Raw genomic sequence first — 23,838 nt, forward strand, 5'->3', positions numbered from 1 at the left:
CTAAGGATTGTGCCAATTTATCTGTTCCTCCTGCTAACATGCCCATTTCTAACATTCCCAAGCTCCCAGTCTTGAATGATAAATGGATGAATGAGAATGAAGAATGAAGGAGACTGTATATGGGTGGGGCTCTGGACTCCAATTGCAGAAAGAAAGAGAAATCACACACTGAGATCTGTGGACACATGTCTGATCAAACAAGCCAGAGCTCTTGTGTTACTACAAAGTAGCTGTTTGGAAGCTGTCATACATGTATTACACAACTGGGATCCCCAACACAAGTGTGTGTGAGAAAGAGAGAGAAACAGAAACTATGTGGTGATTCCACTCCTCCACTCTGTTCTGGGTCCCTGGTGAGCCTCTCAGTGTGGACTGACTGGAGCACTGTGTCGACAAGAACCAGGGAACAAAGAAAACCTTTCATCAGCTTTATTCTCTCTCCAACTACTGTTGTTTCTCCAACTCTCCTCATTTCTTTTTTTCTTCTCCCACTCTTGCTGTTCTAGCAATTTATTTCATCAGAGGGCAGAGCCTGACTGTGGCTCTTTGCTTTCTCAAATGTTAGGAAACCGTGACACAGGAGTTCACCTTTGCTCCAGGCGCAGATGCCACAAAAATAAATAAATTAAAGGACAACTACAAACTATACAAGCTAAAAAGAAACTCTAGGAACCTTTAAGAGCTTATCAATAGGCAATGCATGTGATCAATGTTGGTTAAGTTAAATAAAAAAATAAAAGATAAAAAAAAACACCATGAAATTCCAAAAGACTAGAAGCTCAGTAGTAGGGCTTCAAGCCAATTCTCAACCTGCAGCAGCAAATATCAACATTAAGGCAGTTAATTTTCAACCTATATCAAATGTGTGCCATGATCAAACAACAAGAATGTTTAACTGACAGCAAAAACTTGTGGTGTACTCATTAAATAAGCAGAAGGCAGCTGGTGAGGACTGTGGGTGTCTTGAGGTTTCGGTGTTCAGTGAAAAACAGACATGCATCATTCTGCTAGTGTTTGCTTCAGTAGAAAAAAAAAGTCATAAATATCAAAATTAGGGCTTATTTACAATTGATTTTTTTTTAAATTCTGTTTCGAGAAACACCAAAATAATTCTATTTTTATTCACCAAAATAATCCTGAAAAAAAGTATCACAGTTTTTCCACAGAAGCATTAGGTATCACAACTGTTTTCAACATTCATAATAATAAGAAATGTTTCTTGAATTGAGCACCAAATCAGCATATTAGAATGATTTCTGAAGGATCATGTGACACTGAAGACTGAAGTAAGGAATAAATTACATTTTAAAATATATTAAAATATGAAACGGTATTTTAAATTGTAATAATATTTCATAATATTACTGTGTTACTGTATTTTACTGTGTTTGTAGAGCGAAAGTTAAGTTCATAGACCAAATAGTCTAAATTTGAAAAAGCAAAAAAGGATTTGGAAAACAAAGCCATATTTCACATTTCAGAGTAATACTGATGTTGTTTTGGTGTTGTTTTGTTAGAAAAAAGAATATGTAGGTTTCATAAATTGAGACTGTTTTGAGCAATCATGAGTTAAAAGTTTCAAATTAATTTAATTAAATCAATTAAGGTCAATGGAGTTCATACTGGTAATTCTCATATTATATGTTCATATTATATCTAATGATATATTCAAATAAAATTTCTCATAAATATTGATCAAATATTTTTGCTGTAGTTCTTGAAAAATGTGACATTTCAAAGAATTTCTCAATTTTTAATAAATAAAAGGGGGTAAATTGAGTAATAGCATGGTAAAAACGTGGTAACATTCAAACCTTTAAAATATTTGTGCATTCACTCATTAATGAGAAGTTACTGATTAAATAAAATATGGCTTTAGTTGAAAAACATTAAGTTATGATCGATTTATAAGCTTACGCTCCACCGGATCCAATCAGACCCTTGAATGCAAAAGGTGTATACAGTTTTTTAATGCAATAGGTGGGAATTTTACTGTTTTAGTTATTACATTCAACAACTTGATTCTACTACTTATACACATGTAGTTCAGAGTAAACACATAAACATAATAAATATAACTGAAAGGCTGAAAACTACTGATCTTTTTTTATTAGCTATACTGACCAACCCTATTCAAGCCATATTATAGCTGAAAAACTGGAGAGAAATGCAGTGGCATGGGTGCATCAACGTACTAAATAATTTTAGCACTGAAATTACAGTGCTTGACTTCACATTGAGCGGTTAAAAAGCACTTTGATAGGCAACAATACAAAGATAATGAAGCCTTTGACGTTACTAATGCAAAGATAATCATATCCTTCACTGGAGGATCCGGGGAGGAGGGCGACTAAGTGTGCACACGCTATCTATGACAATCCCTTTCGCATGGTGCCAAGTTACTTGATAGTCATTTCCCAGATCCCTATAAAACTCCCATCAAATAATAAAAAACAAGATGGACTTTAAATAGCACTGGACTTTGAGCTTCTGTTTGGGTGTAGCACGAATTGAACACGTCAGAGGAGTTTCTGATGTCCCTCATGCTGTTTAGGAGTACAGATAGATGAATGAAAATCTGAAGAAATCCAGTTCTCTATGACAGCAAAATCTCTTCTCACATCTGAGAAAAGCGTCACAGTGATAAAAATGGATTTTGGACACCCATTTCCTCAAAGGACCTTGTCATGTTTACTCATGTTTTAGAGGCCAATTTGAGCCCACAGAGACTGAGGAGTTACATCATAATGATCACTCACCACAAGGTCAGTCAATACTTTACTGCGTCGTATGGATAAACCGTCTGCCCGTTTAGAAGTAAAGCCTTAAAGGATTAGTCCACTTTTCAAATAAAAATTTCCTGATAATTTACTCACCCCCATGTCATCCAAGATGTCCATGTCATTCTTTCTTCAGTCAAAAAGAAATTAAGGTTTTTGATGAAAACATTCCAGGATTTTTCTCTTATAGTGGACTTCAATGGTCTCCAAACGGTTGAAGGTCAAAATTACAGTTTCAGTGCAGCTTCAAAGGGCTTTAAACGATACCAGACGAGGAATAAGGGTCTTATCTAGCGAAATGATCGGTCATTTTCTAAAAAAAAAAAAAAAAAATCTAAATGTATATGCTTTATAGGCACAAATGATCGCATCTCAAGTGCTTCCACCAGAACGCGATTCCATATTCTTCAAAAAGCTTACACTGAATGTCCTACGCCTTCCTTATTCAACTTACGGAACGAACGCGGCGCCAGTTCCGTTTTTTCCGTAAGTTGAATAGGGAAGGCGTAGGACATTTAGCATAAGCTTTTTGAAGAATACGGAATTGCGTTCTGGTGGAAGCACTTGTGATGCGATCATTTGTGCCTATAAAGCATATACATTTAGATTTTTTTTAGAAAATGACTGATCGTTTCGCTAGATAAGACCCTTATTCCTCGTCTGGTATCGTTTAAAGCCCTTTGAAGCTGCAATGAAACTGTAATTTTGACCTTCAACCGTTTGGAGACCACTGAAGTCCACTATAAGGAGAATAATCCTGGAATGTTTTCATTAAAAACCTTAATTTCTTTTCGACTGAAGAAAGAAGGACATGGACATCTTGGATGACATGGGGGTGAGTAAATTATCAGTAAATTTTTATTTGAAAGTGAACTATTCCTTTAAACTCACTCGCATTTATCGTAGTGGCCCAGAAAAAGCACGTTAGGTTAACCTCCATTTCACTCTGCATGGAGAAAAGACTTTCTACCTTACATTGACAGCCAGCCAAAGTTAGCAAAACGTAAAATATAATTGGTATCATCTTTCTCACAAATGAAAACTCCATAATGCCACCCATCAATAAACGTCTTATTTGCTCATTAAGTGGAAATAAAAATCGAGTAAACGTCAACAAATATTCATAATGATTTATTGCACTTTCTGAAAGTTGAACAGGGAATGTCTGTGTGCTTTCCTCATTAGCTTTTACCCATATCCATTTCTAAAATTACACTAGCTACATTCAAGTAACTTGTATGTGAGGATCAACTGATCAACTGTGCATTACCAAGATGCTGTGGACGTGCATTACAGAGCATACGATTTTAAAATAGGGTCTACCCATTGTAATAACGGAGTTACCTGAACCTTAAATATGAATATACAGAGGCAAAACTCTGAAAGAAAGTCCAATAAATAATCTTGCCTAGTGTAATATTTAAACAGTCATCACGAAAAAAAAGCAGAATCAGAAGCCAAAAAAGCCATTTTAAGATGAATTCTTGCTTTATATTAAAGTGTTAGTTCACCCCAAAATGAAAATTCTGTCATTAATCACCCTCATGTCGTTCCAAACTCGCAAGACTTTCGTTCATCTTCGGAACACAAATGAAGATCTTTCAAATGTGTTGCGTAACCATTGAGGTTCATTCTCGTGTGTTACGCATCCAGAAAAGGTTTGTTCTTTCACGTCATTCAGGTTCGGTTGAGCTTCTGCTTATGTTTGCTGATCAATGTTTACATGTGAGTAAAAGCCTAAATTAAATCTGTTTACATAAAAAGCAACCGAATCGCTTCAGAAAATTTTGACTGAATATGGATTAGTTTTCCGATCTCTTTATGAACTTTTTGAAGCATCAAATTGGTAGTTGCAAAAGCAGTCAGTGGAGGGACAGACATCTCTCAGATTTCATCAAAAAGATCTTCATTTGTGTTCCGAAGATGAATGAAAGTCTTTGAAAAGTTTGAAACGACATGAGGGTGAGTAATTAATGACAGAATTTTCATTTTGAGGTGAACTAACCCTTTAAATAGTAAAATGTATAAATATTATAATATACCCATAAACATGGGGAAGATGTGGCACTTTCAATACTCCTCTTTTCACAACAGTACTCACCAATTTGATGGCCACATATTCGTTTGTGTACAGATTTTTTCCCAGCCGCAGTTCACCGAAGTTTCCACAGCCGATCTTTTTCCCAACTCTGAAGTTGGGACCGACCATGAGGACCCCAGAGTTGCTCCCCGTTGCCCGGCCTCCATGTACAGTCCTACTACCAGTTGCTTTCGACATCCTTTTCCCTTCCTCTGTCTCTCCCTTCCCACCTCTCTTCTCAAAATCCATAAGCTTGTGATACCCTGGCCTCTCCACGGTTACTCCCCTGCCATGCAAAACAGAGAAGTTTCAAAACAACCCCCAGGGAATGTGTGGGGACGATGGCGAGAAGACTAAATGAGTGAAGGGGTTTAAAAGTATCTATATACTGGTGACTTTTGAGGAGCAGAAACCGATGTCTTCTGCAGACGTGGTGAGTATCACCGAAAGCGCCGTCCTTGCATTAATCCTTTGGTGGATGGGACTCCTTTACTGTGCAGTTGCCCTTAAAGAAGCATGTCACTGCCTGAAGCAGGCAGGTTATGCTAGCATACGCACACATACAGACGCGCACGCACGCACTCACACATCCACCCACACACGCTCCTCAACACTGACATACACTATTCCTGCTAGTGGCACCAAACAAGTGAACGTCCCCTTGTGCTCCTCATGGTTTCCTTGAAGTCAGTCTTGGATAATACCGTGAACATTCTTCATGTTCTAACACTGCTATAAGCAGACTCAGACAGAACCAGCAGGAATGGGTGTGAGAAGTTTAGTCCGTCTTTCTCTGGATACCTGAAAGACATTGAAAACAGAAGTAGAGTACCAATTAGTATCAATAAATCGATCATGCACATTCTTGATATACCAGTCATTAAACTTCAAACAGAGCCATACCAGAGCAAGATTTCATGTTTTTGCTCCTACTATGTGTTACATTTGAATGACAATGCATTTTTAATTAATTAATTTTTTTTTTATTTCCATATTAGCATCAAAGGCTATATTCATGGAAAAAATTAAATAAAATACAATTAAACATATATAAAACTATACAAAATCTTACATAATATTTTAAAAATTCTAAAGTTCTCCATGCGATTTTAAAGTGAGTCTTCCACTAAAATAAATAGGCTAAAGTAGAGTTGCCAAAATTACTGACTTCGGTACCTTTTCGGTACTGAAATTTTAAAAATGTGACACTTTAAGCATTGTTGCGCGGATTTGTAAACACCTCTGATTGGCCATTGTTTTCACATCTCATCGGATGTCTGCGATCGGCTTCAATGATCAACGCTGTAAAAACGTTGTAAATAGTCATCAATGAAGCTCTTCACCAAGCGCTTACACAGATACACACGGGAGCATTTTGAAAGCAGGTATCTATTGTGGACCAGTCCGCTGATAGATGCCTGCTTTCAAACGCTCCCGCTTTCAAATTCAAATACTTCCGTGTGCTTTCAAATGCTGCCGTGCGTTGATCATTGTAGCCAATCACAGACATATCCGATGAGCGCGTCAACACAATGGCCAATCAGCGGTGTTTACGAATCCGCTCAACAGCGCTTAAAGCGTCACATTTTTAAAATTTCAGTACCAATTGGTACCGACGTCGGTACTTTTGAGAATTCTAGGCTAGGGCTGGGCGATTTTTCTGATTTTTTCGATTAATTCAAATTTAATGTTTTGCCTCGATTTTATTATTTTTTAAATCGAGAAATCGTGATTTTAAATATAAATGTTAGCGAGCGTTACAATTAGACATGTTGACAATACAGCAATGATAACCGTATTAGGAGAAGAAAATGATCCGACCTCATGATTGCGCCGGCGCGCCTGATTAACCGCTCTCATGTGACGCTCTATGAATGTAGAACACATCACTAGTCTTAAGCGGCTGTTCATTCAGAAATGCGTTATTGCGTTATAAAAATGAGACGCAGGCAGTGGAATGAGGAAAAAAAGGCAAAGTTATTAAACACGAGTTGAGCTTTTTTTTTTTTTACTTGACCGCCGTGTTTTTAGAATGCCATTTCATGGGTGAGACGCTGCATAAGACGTGAGACACAAGTGCAACACCTAAACATGTCTGCCAAACATAAAAACAATAAGACAAATAGCGCAATGGAATCCAAAAACCTGTAAACCTGTTTGACATTTCATTTTTGCATGATGGTGACAGGCTGAAAGCTGCAGTTGTTTTCTGTTTTTACAAAGCATTTGCTGTTATTAATAGCCTATTACTGGTGTTATTTATTGCTATTACTTTTTGGCTAAGAAATATTTAGCATTTTCTTAATTTATATTATTTCTGAGTAGGATGTGTTTAAGGTAAGTTTGTACAACATTTGCCTTCATATTTCAGGCATATAAAGATATTTAACAAATTGTTTTACATTTACACCATGTTGATCACTTCATGTGTGGTGCACTTGGAATGGAACTTTTTTAACCAGATTGTTAATAAAGAGAATGTTACTTAAATCATACTGTAGTTAAGTTTTTAAGTTGACTAGTTAAACAGTACAAAAAAAAAAAAAACGAAATCGTGAATCGGTCAATCATTCTGAAAAAATATTTCCCTATTCTATTCTATTTTATTCTATTCTAGCCCTATTCTAGGCTAAAGCATGCCACATGTGATGATGGACAGATGCATCATGGCAAAAACAATAAAATACATAAAATTATACAATATACAATTAAACTTCGTACAACATTAAATTAAGTCTACAAAATCTTCCAGTTTAGTATTTTGATAGAAATTCTTTTTTCTTTTTTGGGATCAATGCATTTTTAAAGTGAGCCCTCCATTGGAAATAAATAAACATGCAACATGATGATGGACAGAGGCATGATGGGATATTATAAAGCACAGACACTAATCCTGGTCCTCAATGTACATGGAATCCATTTTCAGATTACCTCAAGGTCCAATAAACCTAATCAATAACAGCAAGAGACAAAGTATTGCATGCTAGACATGATGGGAATGTATCCTCACTGGATAAAGAGACACAATTGAATGCTACTTTAAAAGAAAAGAAAAAAAGAAAAAAAAGAATCACCCAGTCACAGTTTTGGCAACCTAAGAAACAAGAGCCAGTTTATGACACTACACCAACAGATTTTGCTGGTCTGCCTCCAAGGCATGGGATTTTTTCAAAGTGTGGAGAACAGAACGGTTGAGAATTACAAGCCTAACAGTGCCCGTATCAGTTTCCATATCCAACAGGAACTTTGACGACACCTGTGCGGTTGATAATGGAGAGGGGAAGCGGTGTAGAAGGTCAGAGATCTCCGTTGCACACCAACCCCCTCTCCCATCCAGGGTCAGCACTGCCGTTAATGTAAATGGAAAAGAAAGTCGGAGCAGGTAATGCAAGAACTATTGGAAAGACTGCCATGATTTCCTTCAGAAAATGCACTTAAAACGATCAATGGCAGCCTGACTGGCTGTAAAAGGATACCAGACCAGAACTGATGAGCAATATGCAATCAGCTCGGCAGAAAAAACATCTTTGACACTTTATTGGGGGGGGGGTGTTCACTACTTAATTTCAACATCCAAGGCACTGTTTGTTCAGCAAGTGACAAATGCATCTGAGCATCAATGCATTAGATTATTAATGCATGGCTCATTTTTCTAGTCTGACGAAATTATAATACTTTAGCCTAAGATAAAAAGAATTATGAAAAATGATGCCCTGTCATTCAGCAAAATAAATACATCACCAATCATGTCGGCTTATCTTTTGTAACAGTTATAGGGAGTGCTGGACGCTGCTTTATGAAAGGGACTGAATTTGCATATATCAATTCTCAATATGAAATCAATCATTATAGCAAACACTTTATCTTAATTGCACACTGTATAAGCTACATAAAAGTGAATAATAAACAGAGAGTTATACAAGGCATTTAACAAGCAAGGAATTACACATACTGATCTTAAACTATAGCTTGAAAATGTGAATACCCTCAAGGAAAGCAAGCAATAGTCTTGTTTAGTCATATACTGCGGCAAATAATGAATTTAGCCAGATCAGGATTGGCAGTCAATCATGTCTTTCGATGGTCTGTTGGTCACAACCCCACACAGTACCATAAAAATGCTGATTACAAGCTCTACAAGGGCGAAATGGAAAACCATGCCACAAGTCAGTTAGAGATCACAACAGTCAGGGGATCAGATATAATTACAAGATCTGTGGACAAGAACTAGTGTATAAGTACTGATTAGTGTTTCCATACACTACTTGGATCAAAAACAACTTATCAATGCCTGAATGAAGTTTCACAAAGATAAACTTAGACTACGCCATAAAAAATATTTAATTTCATATTTAGAGAAAGATTTATAACGGATTAAGAGATGAATCACTCAGATAACACAGGAAGATCATCTTCATAAAAAAAAAATAAAAAAAAAAACACCTGACACAAAAGTGCATCAGATAAAGCCAAAATGATGTCTGTAATACCACATAATCTGGAATTAAAACTGCCCGACTAATAATGGTTGCCAAGTTAGTGTTTACAGATATTTTGAGCCACTCTCCCTACAAGAAAACAAGACAAGCCAGCTAACGACGACTAATTTTTTGCTTATCTGACAAAATATCAAGAGAAAAGAAACCAGGTTTCAGCATAACAAACAAGGCAACACAGTTCAACTGTGTTTTAGCTTTCAAACAGGAAACATGCAAGTGTTAGAGGCTGTGTAAAAAAACCAAGACATCCACTTCTACTTTCTCAGATGGGCAAAAGAGAGAAGCTGGTGCCATAAATCTGCTTCTGTGTTGATCTATAAGGCCTTGTGTCGTTGTGTGGTGTTGATTTGGTCTTGAGAGACAAAGAGAGAGAAAGAGAGCTGCCTGGTCATTTATTTCCTTAAGCACAGTGTGATTTTCCATACTAATTTGTTTAGCCTCTATGTGAAACTGGGAGATACAGTTTAACACTCCTTTTGCTTGCTATCTGACACCTTTCCTGCCTGATAACTGAGGAAAATTGGTGCACAACTCTAATTTAAAATGTAAATTATTTAACATCTGTCAAAACTAAACCACACTTCCACGTGAACTTAATACCTTAATGTATAAAATTGCACAGATGATTCTAATTTCTGAAAACGCCCTTGACAAGAGAGATTTCCAAAGCAGTTGTACAAAATCGAAAATGTCATGTATAAATATATTTATCAATCCTGGCACTGAAAGTGTTCCTCATCCGTCCATAAAATGTTTTATTTCACGATGAAGTGTCAATTCTAGAAAGCTTCCTATCACGGCGTAGCAAAAATTACATACTTAAACCTTAAATATGCCTTTAAAGGCATTCAGAATATTGTCTTTCAGCCGTCTTCTTGGCTAGTGGCTTAAAAACGTTCTTAAAATGAGTGGCTGTCTAGCTGAGTCGTCAAATGTAAACTAAATACACGTCGAAATGCCTTTCATTTCACATCTAAAGCAAAATATATTCCCTTTCATATTCGAAAAGGTAAGTAAATACCGACAAACCAGCTAAACAACTCCAAGCCTTGTTTGACAAACATGACAATAATCCTCCACAAATGAACTAGCTTAGCAACCCACTTAGCTAACATCACATTAGCCGTCTAGCAGCGAACCTTTCAGTCTTTCGATTAAAACGAGGGGAGAATGTTTTTCCTGAGGAAACATAAAGATGTTTTACCTGCGTGCGAGTCCCCTATGTAGTATGCCGCGACATGGTCCTTTATTTATGCTTTGAAAAGTGATTTAATTCCCCACTAAAGACTAGCCCGGCTTCGCTGTTGTCTCTTTAAGCCTACCGTTTCGGTGAGCGAAGCTCCGGCGTCATCCGACACTCCCATTGCTGTGGATACGTTCTCAAAACTGCGTAGATGGATTGGTGAATATGCGGCTGTGCTGTCGCGCGCAACAGAAGCTCCATACCGTCCCCACCTGGAGAAAAACTCGAATGTTTTGCCTGGATCAACAGTTGAGGGGTTGTATAATGCTGGAAATATTGGAGCCATCTTTTGAGAAAAAAATGAAACGACTAAATTAATTTGAAGGAAGATGTGTAAATGTCTAGGGTGTTACTTTGAAAAATTAATGGGAAAGTTGAAGATAAGGCTGTGAAGAGTTTAGGTTTTTGTGTTGAGTCCATTGCTAAAAATAAATTACTGAGGGAAATTATGTTAATTTTTTTTTTTTTTTTTTTTTTACTTTTTCTTAACTGGATAACAGAACCTTTTTTTTTTATAGAGAGAGAGAGAAATCTCTTTTCCTCATTAAACTCCATATTCAGTGGAGTTTAATGAGGAAAAGATAAGATGTAAATATCCATGTAATCAGCATATTCTGTATAACATATGAACATGGACATTCTTTTCCCATTTTTCTCTTCTGGAAGTACTAGAACTCACTCTTGCCATTTATTAAACTGATTCAACTCTACTTCTCATTCATATCCTCACAATAGCTCACAGGTTGTGGCAAACTGCATAACGAAGTTCATGAGACTTTTACAAATGTATTCATGACATTGCTTTTAATACTTTTCATAACTGCGTGTATCTAATATCACCCAGAATAACTTTTGTACTGGACTGTCTGGACATGCACAAATATATAAAAGAAAGTTCAGTTATGGTGAATATTTCAAATAAGATTATACAGGCATATTCAGACCAGACTGTTGGCTTAAACCAGTTACTGCAAACAAGTTTACATGATGCTTTCATAATCCAAATATGACCATATTCTTAAGAATATTGTTTTGCATGTAAACACACTCAGTGATCGGCAACTGTGGCTTTCATTCATTTAAAAAAAAATGAAAGAATCATGGTCATATATTTACTGTAGTGACATGAAAATGTACAAGTGCACACAAAATTAAATGTAAGTTTTTGCTACTTAAATGTTAATGGTAAATTATTTATTGCATTTGACAGAAATTATGAAGACCAAACGTGCAATCCCAGAATTAAGCTACACAGCAGTCATTATGCTGACAGCAGCTCACAGTTATATTAAATACAACTGATTCAGGTGTTTTTCATGTTTATTCGTATTCAAAATGATAAAAAGTTCATAAAAATCTACAAAGTGCTCAAATATGTGTGTGCAACACAATAGTTTTCTTAATGCTCTAAGCTATGCAAAACGGAGCATGAAAGTTGACAAAATAAGACAGTTTGTACAAATATAATCAAAACCACTTAATGAAAGTTACAGGAAAAGAACCAAATCCAAACTTTTCCATTATTCTCAGAGTAAAAGTTACAATGTTGTGGTGACACAGGAACACCTGTTCCCTCTTCATGTCCTAAAAAAGATGACTGGCTCACAGGAGCTTACTGGTTGGTGGTACGGCTACATGTCCAGGTGGTGGTGAACCATGGCTTTAGATTGACAGGCAGACTGAAGCATGAGATTGCTGCATTTCCCCAGTGGCACAAGATTGATGGCCGTGCTGTGCTGCTGTTGCATTATAGGTAAATATGTAGGAGAGAAAGGCAGACCTCCAGACAGCAGCCCAAGTGCATGAGGCACTGGTTGTTGGTAGTGTTCTCCAGTGATGAATGGAAGAACAGCAGAGGAGTGTAGTCTGGGATGGGAATGATGGTGAGTAGAGTCCTCTGAGGAAGGAATGGTCTTGTTTTCTCTAAAAGAGGATTGAGATTTTGAATTAAAGACTTTCTCTTGGTCCTTAGCCCCTTCTTTCCGTTGTTTAGTAGCAGAGCGATGCACTTGGATTTCTTCTTTGGGAAGGGGTGTGAAGCGTTGACCTTTTCTAAATTTGGCACGTCTGTTTTTGAACCACACCTAAAGAAACATGTTTTGTTAATCTAAGATGTTTTAAGCACATTTAACCTGCACTCTTAAAAAGAAAGGTTCCATAAGGCGATGCCATAGAAGAACCATTTTTGGTTTCCCAAAGAACATTTTGGTTAAAAGTTCTGAAGAACCTTTTTCTAATATGAAGCTACCATGGATGTTAAAGGTTTGTAATAGAACCATCAATGCCAATAAAGAACCATTATTTTCTAAATGTATTATATTTAGAAGTGTTCTGCTTGTTGGACACTGCAGATGTTCCTTTGTCTCTCACCTGGATACGGGCCTCTGGGAGGTTGATGCAGACTGCTAGTCTCTCTCTCATGCCCACATCTGGATACTGGGTTTGCTGAAAGGCCTTTTCGAGCGCCTGTAACTGGGATACATTGAAGGCCGTGCGACTGCGACGCTGCTTTTGCTGGTTACCGTAGCGTGCCTCAAGGATGAGTTCTAAATGAAGAAAATATTTATTATTGTTTACAATTTATTTCATGATACTTAACATTGTTTGTCTAACACACACTATATACTGTAGGGCTCAAATGTGTGAGTCCACATAAAAAAAAAAATAAATAAAAAAAAATGGATTCAAAATATGGAAATAAAGTTATGATTTTTTTTTTAAGCATCATGATTTAATTTTGTGCTCTATTTTAGGTCAACTTTTATACACTTGTTTAAGCAAATAAATATACAATACTGATATAAAATTAAATTTCAAGCATCTGTAATAAAATAAATCTGAATTAAATTGCAAAAATGCAAATTAAAAGCATTTTCAGACGTCCTAACCTCGCTGGATATTATTAAATAAAATGATGCACAATATTTAAAAAACAGTAAAAAAATATTTAAAATATATATTATTTTATTCTAATATTAACTTAAAACTTAATTCTATTTATATTAAATGTATTCGTGAATATAATCAGATTATTAGACATATAGCCAACACATAGTTAGCCATTTTAATCAACTAAGCGTAGCCTATAATATGAACACTACCGTAAAGTGTGACCAGTAATTAAAAGCTTAAAAAATCAGAAGTTACAATTTTACAAATTCTGCATTTGCTCTGTAGCCTACTTCCTTTATATTTATGTTGTGCCGAATTTCGACTCCCTGCCAAATTATTACCCCCCTCGTTTAAGTCGATACCTGATTGCCTAATCCTAACCTCACCCCTAATCTAAACCTACCAATACTAGGGGGGTAATAATTGGGCGGGGGTCAGAATTCGACACAACACCTGTTCTCTAAAGTCAAGCGGCATCTTACCTGCCAGGCGCTCCGCCACTGTGAACGTCTGCATAGACGACGGACTGGCCGCTGAATGAACCTGATACGGCTGCGCCATCTGCTGGTGAGCCTCGTGAAATAACGAGTTGACGCGTTCCAATGGAAAAGGCCCCTGGCCGTGTCTTGGTCCACAGAAATACAGAGAATTCATTCTGCTGGTTGAGAGGATAAAATATATGAGAATCGCTTAGAATAAAAAATATCAAGTAAAATACGATAAGGGATAAGCTAGGTAGAAAAGAACATAGGCTAATAGAATAGAAAATGTTTAATAGCCTAAAACCATTTTTCTATAAATAAAAAAAAAACAATGAACACTTACCTACAACTTCCAATGTACTGTGGAATGATTAGTTGCAAAAAACGGACATTTACCCAGTAAAATGAGGTAAAGTAGCTATGAGTAACTGCTGTTTTTGTTTTTTACTCATATGATTCTAAAATCCCAAGGAAACATTTCACAGGAGCTGGTAAAATCCCCAAAAATTTACAATGAAGTTTCTTTTTCTAAGGCAGACCTGTAATGCCCGACGTTGACTATGGTTTAGGTTCTCTCCAGCTCAGTTTCCACTATTTAAGAGGCATTAACTTCAGCTTCCTTCAACCATTAGCCAATAGAAAGAAAGGTATTAGCCTGGATTAAGTGGGATGAGGGAGAGAAAGGGGGGTTTGGGGGCTCAAGTTTTTGAAACTATTGAACTTGGGAGATTTAGGCAAAGCATCTCCCTTCAATGAGCGGGCATTGCGCTCCCCCCTTTAAAACAATTAAAACAATGTGGTCGGCTAATCTCTGGGGTTGGGCAGATTAAAATAACAGCCTTTGATTGTCCGTTGTTCTCTTCCTTCTTTCTCTGCCGTTCCCCAGCTTTTGTTAGTATTAACTCCAAGGGGGGGTGTTTGCTTGGCTGGTTTGTTTTGCTAACTGGACCCATATTTTGCCCAGAAAATGTCAACTGGAGAATGCACTCTGGAAGTGGCCTATTAGGGTAATTTCTTAGGGCTAAATGTTCCAGAAATCTTTCCTTCTAATCAAATCCTCTCAAAAAAGGAGGATTTAAGCTATTAAAAATACTCAATAAAACGAAAGACACATGAGGTAAACAAAGCAATTTGCAGTGCTGTGGTGTCAAAACTGGTTGTAATTATGCAATAAATCAAAAAACAGTTATGAAGCAAACATATCAACCAATCTGAATGTAACTCCTTGTCATTATCCCATCATCCATCTCTCAACACCCTCTCTCATTGAGCTCAAGCAGCAGTTTAGCTCCAGCTGAAACCTCAGTCACCTCAGATCAGATCATCCTCAGTAAAACTGCAGCCGAGCGGCTGGGAGCGGCTCAGGAGGTTCAGAGATGTAAATTCCGCTAAATCCTGACACTGTGCAGCTCAGGGCCAGGAAGGCGAGGCATGTGGAGAGCTAGATTATGTTTCCCACGAGTATCAGGGCAGTTGCACACTCCTCTGTCTGTGTGTGTGTGTGTACCCAGGAGGGCAACACATGGAACCAGTACAGCAGCCGAACACAGGAGCTGGGCTAAACTGGCATGAGACTGGCACACACAACCTTGACCGCACATTTGGCTCACTTTAATATCCACTTTCCTGCTGGAAAGGATTGTTTGTTTGTATCCAGACAGTCATGGAATTCTGGTCCTTATTAGAAAAGCAGATTTACACAATAAGATCTCTCTATATCTTTACAAAAGTCTTTCACTACTATTATGGGAATATTAATGAAATGCTAGTTTGCTGAACACTTTGATTATTCCTTTAATTCTAATTTTGGCTGTTTAATACATTTCACAGTAACTAAACATTCCTAGAAAGATTTTTAAAAAGAAAGAAATTAATACTTTTATTCATCAAGGACAAGTTAAATTGATCAAAGGTGACAGTAAAGACATTCATGATGTTAAGATTTGTATTCCAAATAAATGCTGTTCTTTTGAACTTTATAATCATCAAAGAATTCAGAATTTTTTTAGAATCACGGTTTCTACAAAAATTTTAAGCAGCACAACTGTTTTCAACATTGATAATAATAATAATAATAATAATAATAATAATAATAATAATAATAATAAATCAGCATACTGGAATGATTTCTAAAGGATCATGTAACACTGAAGACTATCCATCACAGGAATAAATTACATTTTACATGATTTTAAAACAGAAAACAGTTATTTTAAATTGTAGCCTAGTACTATTTCACAATATTACATTTTTGATTCGATGTAGCCCTTGTGAGCAAAAGAGACTTTTAACATTTAAATCTTATCAACTTTAAACTTTTGAGATGGTTCTTTAAAGGTTATTTACACGTAGCCTACACTGTAAAAAAAAACAACAACAAAAAAAAAACGGATAATGTACTGGCAGAAAATTACCAGGACATTATCCAGTAATTTTACGGACATTTCCGTTAACCCTAAAACACAACGTAATGAAGTTCAAAATACAGGTAAAACATTTGTAAAAAAAAAAAAAAAAAAAAAAATTAAATAAACTAATACAGTAGCCTACATTGTGCCCTATTTTTACGGATTTTTTTTTTTTTTTTTTTTTTTTTTTTAGAGAGTAGTAACAGTTCTAAATATATGCTGAAATAATTCCTTGTGTGTTTAGAGTTTGGGGTTCTTTATTCCCGCCTTTTTGTTTTTCAAATCTGTAACTGTCAATGCCACCTCATTACTGATTTTCTGGAGCTCAGCCATCCAATTACACGGACTGTCAACACACTTTCAACAGGTAACGTTAAATGAATTCTTTCTTACAATGTCTATAAATTTTAACTTTCCTACAAATCATGTGTTTTTCTCTTTTTAGTTTAACAGAACGTGTGTGACCAGCTCTGTTCAGATAGGGTAACGTTATCTTCTCTTCTCCATAAAGTAAGTAACAGAGATATAGAATAATGATCCATATTGTTAGATTCTTTTTAAATTATTACTCTATGCATAAACATACCCAGTCAAAAAAAAAAAAAAAAAAAAAAATTAAAGCGATAACTTTATATCACTTTTTCCTTTTAACATTGTAAAGGGCTCATACTGTCCATTTTTGCTAACTTTGGCCTCCGTAAACATAATTGTTTTTACATTGTATAATATTCTGTATACAAAGTGTTTGTGTGTGTATATATATTGGGTCGTTCTTACTACATATAGGCTAACTAAACATGTCAAACAACTATTGATGAATTTACTTTTATTACAATTAAATGTGATACGGTTTATACTTTCATGTATGTTTTGAGCCAGACTCTTTGAATTTTAATACATCAAAGTTTTTCATACTTTATATCAGTAAAGTTACCAGTTGTAAATGCTTTTAAAGCTTGGAGATTTAATGCTTTACATCATTCTAAGTCTTTTTGATGTCCTTTTTCAGCTGTCAAATGGCAACAGCTCATCTAGACCAACACTTTCCACATTTCTAATATTTTCACACCTGACTGACCTTCCAAACTATCACGGAATTGTGCTGAAGTTTTTCAGCCTGTGTTTAAGGCTCTGCTTTTTTCTCCCTTTGCGATGTTCTTGCCTGTCAAGCTGTATTAGTGTCCTCTCAAAATAAGTCATTTAGAAGAACCTTAGCTGAGCAGCCTCTGAACCCCATTAAAAGCTTGGAGCTCAGAGCCCAGAAGCCTTTGTCTCTTCAGCCTGCGGGATTAGTGGAGATTTGCTGCTAAGAAAAAAAAGTAGTTATTTCATGGCACTTTCATGATGAAACCTGGCCAAAGCTGTGTTGGCTGGGAGGATTAGAGCCACACAAAGACGCTGGTTGTGTGTGACCCCCTCCCCGAAAACCACCGCCCCGGTGCAATGCCCCCTCCAAACCCCAAACACACACCATCCCCACCTCATAACTCCGGCTCAGTCCGTAATGAGAGCTGAGTTTTCATCTCCTGCCCACTAAAATTGCGTTTCAGCTTTACCCCGACCCACTCAACAGCTTTAAAGAGACCACAAAGTGGTGGATGCATCTGGAATTTTCTCATTCAGATGTTTATTTACATAGGTGTAATTGGATGCAAACCCATTAATTTGTCTTAGTGCCTAGCTATATTCAAGCTTTGGAGGTTTGGGCTCTGTCTGTTGAGTTTAAGGGGTTTAGAGGATGTGTGCTAGTGGATCTACTTACAAAGACACAGATTAGCAGCATTAAAAACACAGGCCAGCCTAGGGTAAACTCATTAAAGTGTTTCAAACTCATAAAATATCTTTTTGCTTAATATCGCTTAGTTTTAATCAGTTTTTCATAAACCCACACACAAAAAATGACATGCAAAAAGTAAAAGGATAAATGAATAATTAAGAGAACTGGTATAGTATTGAGGAAAACCTAGGACACTGGTATAGTAGGCCTATTGAGGAACATCATGCGTAGCCTACGACGTACACTACAGCATACACTTGACGCAGAAGTAAAAATTGGCCTTAAGGGGCCATTCACACAAAATGCGTTTTCCATTCCACTGCGCTGCCTTTTCATAGTTCTTCCATGTAAACATGCTAAGTGGACGTGTTTGACGTTGTGCTCGCGTCTCGTGTCTTCCACACCCTTACGAAAAATAACAATGGAGAAATATAAATGCTCACGACAGCGTATGTTTTTTTGTAGTAAAACCATGGTTAATTTACGTAAGGGCATGCGTCTCGCGCATGATGCAGCGTTCTAGAAATGTGGCTCTCAAGTAAAAAGAAGTTCAACTTTTAAAAAAAATGTGTCTCTAGACCTTGCACTTTTTTCATTCCACTGACCTGCATCTTGTGCCTCTAAACAGCAAAAACATGTTCTGTGTGAATCGGCCCTAAAAAGCACATCTCTAGACCTTGTGTTTTCCCCGTTTAACTACCCTGCATCTCACGTTTAAATGTGAGATGTGAGCAATGGAATGGGAATTTTAACTTATTTTAAATTGAGCCGTGTGTTTTACAACACTGTGTCGTGTGAGATGCTGCAAAAGACGTGAACACAACGGTCCAACACGTCCGTCTAGATTCTAGTGCATGTCTCCTTAGAAAAACAATGGAAGAGTAGAGTAGTGGAACGCAAAAATGTGTTCTTTGCGTGAACAGGCCCTCAGGATGTAACAAGCAGTTGTTCAGCAAAACTGAACAACGCTTGCCTCAGTAAATATTCATGAGCTTTGCACAGAAACGTTCATGTGCTGTAGTTTGTTTCTTTGTCATGTCAAACAGTGACAAAAATGCTGTAATTTAAAAGAAGTGATATTCTTACTGTTATGTCCCGAAAGACTACTCTAGACAAGCTGGATGGCACAGACAGGAATATATCTGATGCAATACAAGTGGATGTTTAAGTAGATCACTTGCTGTGTTCGTCCAATCAATGATACAATAAAAATATGCAAACAAGACTGCAAACCTGGGTTTATACGAATGTACAGTGTGACATGTCAGTAACTATAATTCATAACCCAGGAAAAAGATTAAACACTGTGAAACATGGGGGAAAAAAATTGCCCAGGAATCTGTTAAAGGGTTAGTTCACCCAAAAATGAAAATTCTGTCATTACTTACTCACCCTCATGTCGTTCCACACTCGTAAGACCTTCGTTCCTCTTTAGAACACAAATTAAGATATTTTTTATAAAATCCGATGGCTCAGTGAGACCTCCATTCGGCCTCCCAAATGAAGTGACAAGAATACTTTTTGTGTGCCAAAAACAAAATAACGACTTTATTCAACAATATCTAGTGATGGGCGATTTCAAAACACTGCTTCATAAAGCGTTGAAGCTTTACGAATCTTTTGGAATCAGCGGTTCGGAACGTGTATCAAACTGCCAAAGTCACGTGATTTCAGTAAATGAGGCTTCGTTACGTCATAAGTGTTTCGAAATTTCAATGGTTTACCACTGGGGGGCGGGACTTTGGCAGTTTGATACATGCTCCAAACCACTGATTCGAAACAGAAGATTCGTAAAGCTTCAAAGCTTCATGAAGCAGTGTTTTGAAATCACCATCACTAGATATTGTTTTTTATTTTTTTATTTTTTTTGGGCACACAAAAAGTATTCTCGTCGCTTCATAACATTAAGTTGAACCACTGTAGTCACATGAACTGAAGTCTTTAGTAGCTTTCTGGGCATTCGCAAGATGAACGAAGGTCTTACGGGTGTGGAACGACATGAGGGTGAGTAATTAATGACAGAATTTTCATTTTTGGGTGAACTAACCCTTTAACCCAATTTAAAATGCGAAAATCCCTTAAGATTTTAACAGGGTTTAGACTTTATATAAGAAAATAAATGTGTACAATAATGTTATTGATGGTTTTGAGTGCTAGTAGCACACTGAGTTTAAGGAAACTTTTGCTCTTTTGTGCTGCAGAATGGCCTTTATGAGCAGAATCAGACCTTTTATCTGAATGGACTTTCTAAAGCTGCAGCTAAGTGAAAGCGTTTTAATATGATTTGGATTGGTTTAAAACTACAGGGGGGCTCTAGAGAAGGACAGAGGGGGTTCATTTAGCCTTTTGAGAGGTTTTGTTTACAAGTCCTGTTTAACAGATGTTGGAGTGAAGAGCAGAATGCTCTCCCTTTCTTTAATTACTTATCAATAGTGGAAATTTGTATTGACAAGCGCCTGTCAAGAGGAGAGCTTTGTAGTTGTCAGTTATCTGAGAGAGAGCCGCTTAACCAAGAGGCCCCTCGGACACTCGCTGGATCGATCCCGGCGCAGCACAATTGGCTCTCTGGGCTGCTCTGTGTGGACAGGAGTGTGTGAGGGGGGCCTCAGAAGAAGTGCTGTGGGACTAAAGACTTCTTCAGAGGGGGAAATCGATGTGGCTAACTTGGCCTCTGACCCTGCGCAGTGAGGGTCCAGAAGCGTGAGGTCAGCGGCACAGTTTAAGCTCCAGTAAGAGGCACCCAGAGATATTCTCAAAAGAGCCTCTGAACATGCAAACACAAAAGCTATCGAACTCAAAAAAAAAAAAAAAAAAAAAAAAAGCACTGCAGGAATAAATCGTGCACCAGATGTTTACCCTAATAATGGACTGATCCTCACTTATCAACTGTTTATCTATTGTTAACTCATGAACTCTTGTTGAAATGCCATAAAAATCATGTATGAAGGAGCTTTAAATGAAGTCCAATCTATGAATTCCTGAAATGTAGCAATGTTTTAGTAAAAATAAATGTTTTTTTTTTTTTTTGTCAATATAGTGTTTGGTGCAGAAATAACATATACATTATATTACATTATATATATTACAATTTTTGGGTGGGCCAACCTGTAGCCTATAACACAAAAGACTACATAGGAAAAATGCTTCATCAAAATATATCATATTTCAGAAGAATCAATCAATCAGTCTATCTATCTAATCTTCAAACTTTTACCTGAAAAATAATCACTTATATAGTGACTATTTTTGCAAGCAATAATTGGAAAATCAAATCATCCTCTTGGAATTATAAGGTTCTATCTGACATTTTTGTCGAAATTGAGTTATTCTTATTCTGTGACAAATTATTTACATTATGTGATGCTTTTTGGTGTGTACATTTTGGGACTTTTTATTTAGAAAAGGTTGTCTACAGAGTTGAATGGAATGCAAAAACTTTGAAGCTCAATATCTCAAAACTGCTCAAAATGCAGATAGAACCTTATAATTCCAAGGGGATGAAATACCAATTTTGCAAAGCAATAAAACTAATATGCTAAGAAAGTTTTTATGGCCAAACTAACAAAAGATTGGTATCTCTAAAAAGGATGTCCACATTAAAATGTAGTCAGAGAGATATTAATAATAATAAAAACAATGTCCAAGCACAACAAATAAAAAATGATCTAGAATAAATTACATTTACAAACTATTTTACTTTAATTATAAGATATTTAATCCAAACAGCTCAACAACACAAGACAAACAACCATGTTGCATGCAAATTCAAAAACTAAAACAGCAGTTTAACAAGTAGATAGTGAATGATTCAGTGATCTTTCAGCACAGATTAAATTGCGTATGCAGCCAAATAAAACAAACCCTAAAATAACATTTGCAAAATTTGTGTTTGAGCCCTTAACTAAACAACCCATAAATAATGACAAAACCTAAAAATCTAAATCTTGCTTTACCAGCATGAACCCAACGAACATAAAAAACAAACTACCATGTTTTGAAATAAAGTGTTGAGTAACTAAAGTAATTGAACAGATTAATCTCATAGACAAAGCAGAGCAGAGACAAGCATCAGACACTCAAGTGAATGCTTTTTTGAGTCTCTGTGGACCCAAATTTAAACAAAACCTCTTAAACCATGGCATGGGTCTGGCTAATGGATCAATATTGAAAATAATTGGAGGATCAAGCGCCTAATTAGGTGACAAGATTGTACAATGAGCCAATGACCATGATACTGATCTCATTATATAAAAATTATTGCATCAGATGACTAAATATCAAACCAAATGGTAAAAGCACTACAGTTTGCCCATGAGCGTCCCTCCTCTCTCGGGTGACTCCCAGCAGTCAAAGGTGATCAGAAGAGCTACTGATCGAACTTGATAATGAAGAAGACTTTAAGCTGTTTCTCAGTCACTGCACATGCTCAAATCTTTAAATCACTCAATAAACACAGTGAGAGCCGCCCCCCTTCCTGGCCACCCGGACATTGTGCTAGATATTGATCCTGCCGTAGTTTTTAATACCTGGGGTCCGGGACTGTGACATGAGATGGCTGGGGCCCAGGGTAAACACATGGGCCTGGGGTGAGCGGGATACAATAGACCTCCTCTCTACGCCTCCACAGGCTCTTTGTGTCATTTTGTTGTCCGAGAAAACAGCTGCTGAAGAAAGAGTTCTTAGCCAGGCACCTGCTGGAAAAGGTCTCATATATAGACATACAAATAACTGGAGGAAGATGGTGAAGTGGAACAGACAGGTTAGGATAATGGATCAGAGAATATTCTCAGTCAAAAGCTTGACATCCGCGTGTGTTTAGAAATTCACTTGGACACACACTTCTCACAGACTGTCCAGTGAACATTGAATTAATATATAATAATGTTCAAAAGTTTGGGGTCGGTAAGATTTTTTTATGTTTATGAAAGAAGTCTCTTGTGTGCACCAAGGATGCATTTATGTGATAAAAACACAGTAAAGCAGTAATATTGTGGAATATTACTGCATTCAAAAAATAAATTATTTATTTATTAAATGTGATTTATTCCTGTGATGGCAAAGGTGAATTTTCAGCATCATTACTCCAGTCTTCAGTGTCACAGGATCCTTCAGAGATCATTTTAATATGCTGAATTTGCACTCAAGAACCATTTCTTATTATCATCAATGTTGAAAACAGTTACGCTGCTTAATATTTTTGTGGATTCTTTGATGAATAGAACTTTCAAAAAAACAGCATTTATTCAAAATAGCATTTTTTTAAAACAATCTAAAAGTCTTTTGAACATTTGGTCAATTAAATACATCTTTGCTAAATAAAAGTACTAATTTAAAAACAAAATCTTGCTGACCATAAACTTTTGAATGGTAGTGTATTTGTTAGTGGTAGTATGTAAACTCTTTATATTATGTAATATATGAATGCTGAGGTGGGAATAACCTTTTTTTTTTTTTTTTTTTAAATAAAATTTATAGCTTTTAATAGAAAACTAAACAACTACAAAAACAGCTTAGATACAACTTATTTACAGCTCATGGCATTAATGTGAACTCATTTAATTACATTCCAAAACACCGTACAGCCATCTTGATCTTTAGTTTTGACAATTATTAACGTTATGTGTTTTTACGATATCTTGATGTGTTTAAAGTGGCAGGCCTGCACAAATGACATGAC

The 23,838-nt window shown here is 36.5% G+C and overlaps 2 protein-coding genes across 6 annotated transcripts in view; both read right to left on the minus strand.

Moving 5' to 3' along the window:
* The window catches only part of csnk1g2b (casein kinase 1, gamma 2b), a 35,639-nt gene extending 24,910 nt beyond the window's left edge, over positions 1–10,729 (minus strand). For 2 of the 3 annotated variants that reach the window (XM_051904033.1, XM_051904030.1), the window contains exons 1-2: positions 10,564–10,729; positions 4,882–5,661 (exon numbers count right to left, since the gene is read on the minus strand). In XM_051904033.1, coding sequence (XP_051759993.1) covers positions 4,882–5,109 — 228 coding nt within the window. In that variant the 5' untranslated portion in view covers positions 5,110–5,661; positions 10,564–10,729. The remainder of the gene's footprint in view (positions 1–4,881; positions 5,662–10,563) is intronic. The other variant, XM_051904031.1, reaches the window with a different exon arrangement.
* A 1,175-nt stretch (positions 10,730–11,904) lies between these two features.
* Positions 11,905–23,677, minus strand: zgc:101100 (uncharacterized protein LOC445169 homolog). Of its 3 annotated transcripts, none has more exons than XM_051904034.1 (4): positions 22,688–23,677; positions 13,977–14,152; positions 12,973–13,148; positions 11,905–12,686 (listed from the first exon to the last, which is right to left on the minus strand). In XM_051904034.1, the coding sequence occupies exons 1-4, from the start codon at positions 22,879–22,881 to the stop codon at positions 12,234–12,236; spliced, it is 999 nt and encodes a 332-aa protein (XP_051759994.1). In that variant the 5' UTR covers positions 22,882–23,677; the 3' UTR covers positions 11,905–12,233. The 3 variants fall into 3 exon arrangements, with proteins under 3 accessions (XP_051759994.1, XP_051759996.1, XP_051759995.1); XM_051904036.1 differs by lacking the exon at positions 22,688–23,677 and adding an exon at positions 14,320–15,799 and having other exon boundaries at positions 13,977–14,149; XM_051904035.1 differs by lacking the exon at positions 22,688–23,677 and adding an exon at positions 14,320–15,799.
* Between the last annotated feature and the right edge of the window lie 161 nt (positions 23,678–23,838).

Source organism: Ctenopharyngodon idella, chromosome 8 (assembly GCF_019924925.1).
Source record: "Ctenopharyngodon idella isolate HZGC_01 chromosome 8, HZGC01, whole genome shotgun sequence".
NCBI lineage: Eukaryota > Metazoa > Chordata > Actinopteri > Cypriniformes > Xenocyprididae > Ctenopharyngodon > Ctenopharyngodon idella.

Coding starts and splice junctions, on each gene's coding strand:
- zgc:101100 (XM_051904034.1), bottom strand. CDS start 22,881: ATGTCTATATATGAGACCTTTTCCAGCAGGTGCCTGGCTAAGAACTCT. Junction 14,153..22,687: donor GTCACAGTCCCGGACCCCAG/GTATTAAAAACT, acceptor CCTCTCAACCAG/CAGAATGAATTCTCTGTATT. Junction 12,687..12,972: donor TCCCAGAGGCCCGTATCCAG/GTGAGAGACAAA, acceptor ATGTTTCTTTAG/GTGTGGTTCAAAAACAGACG.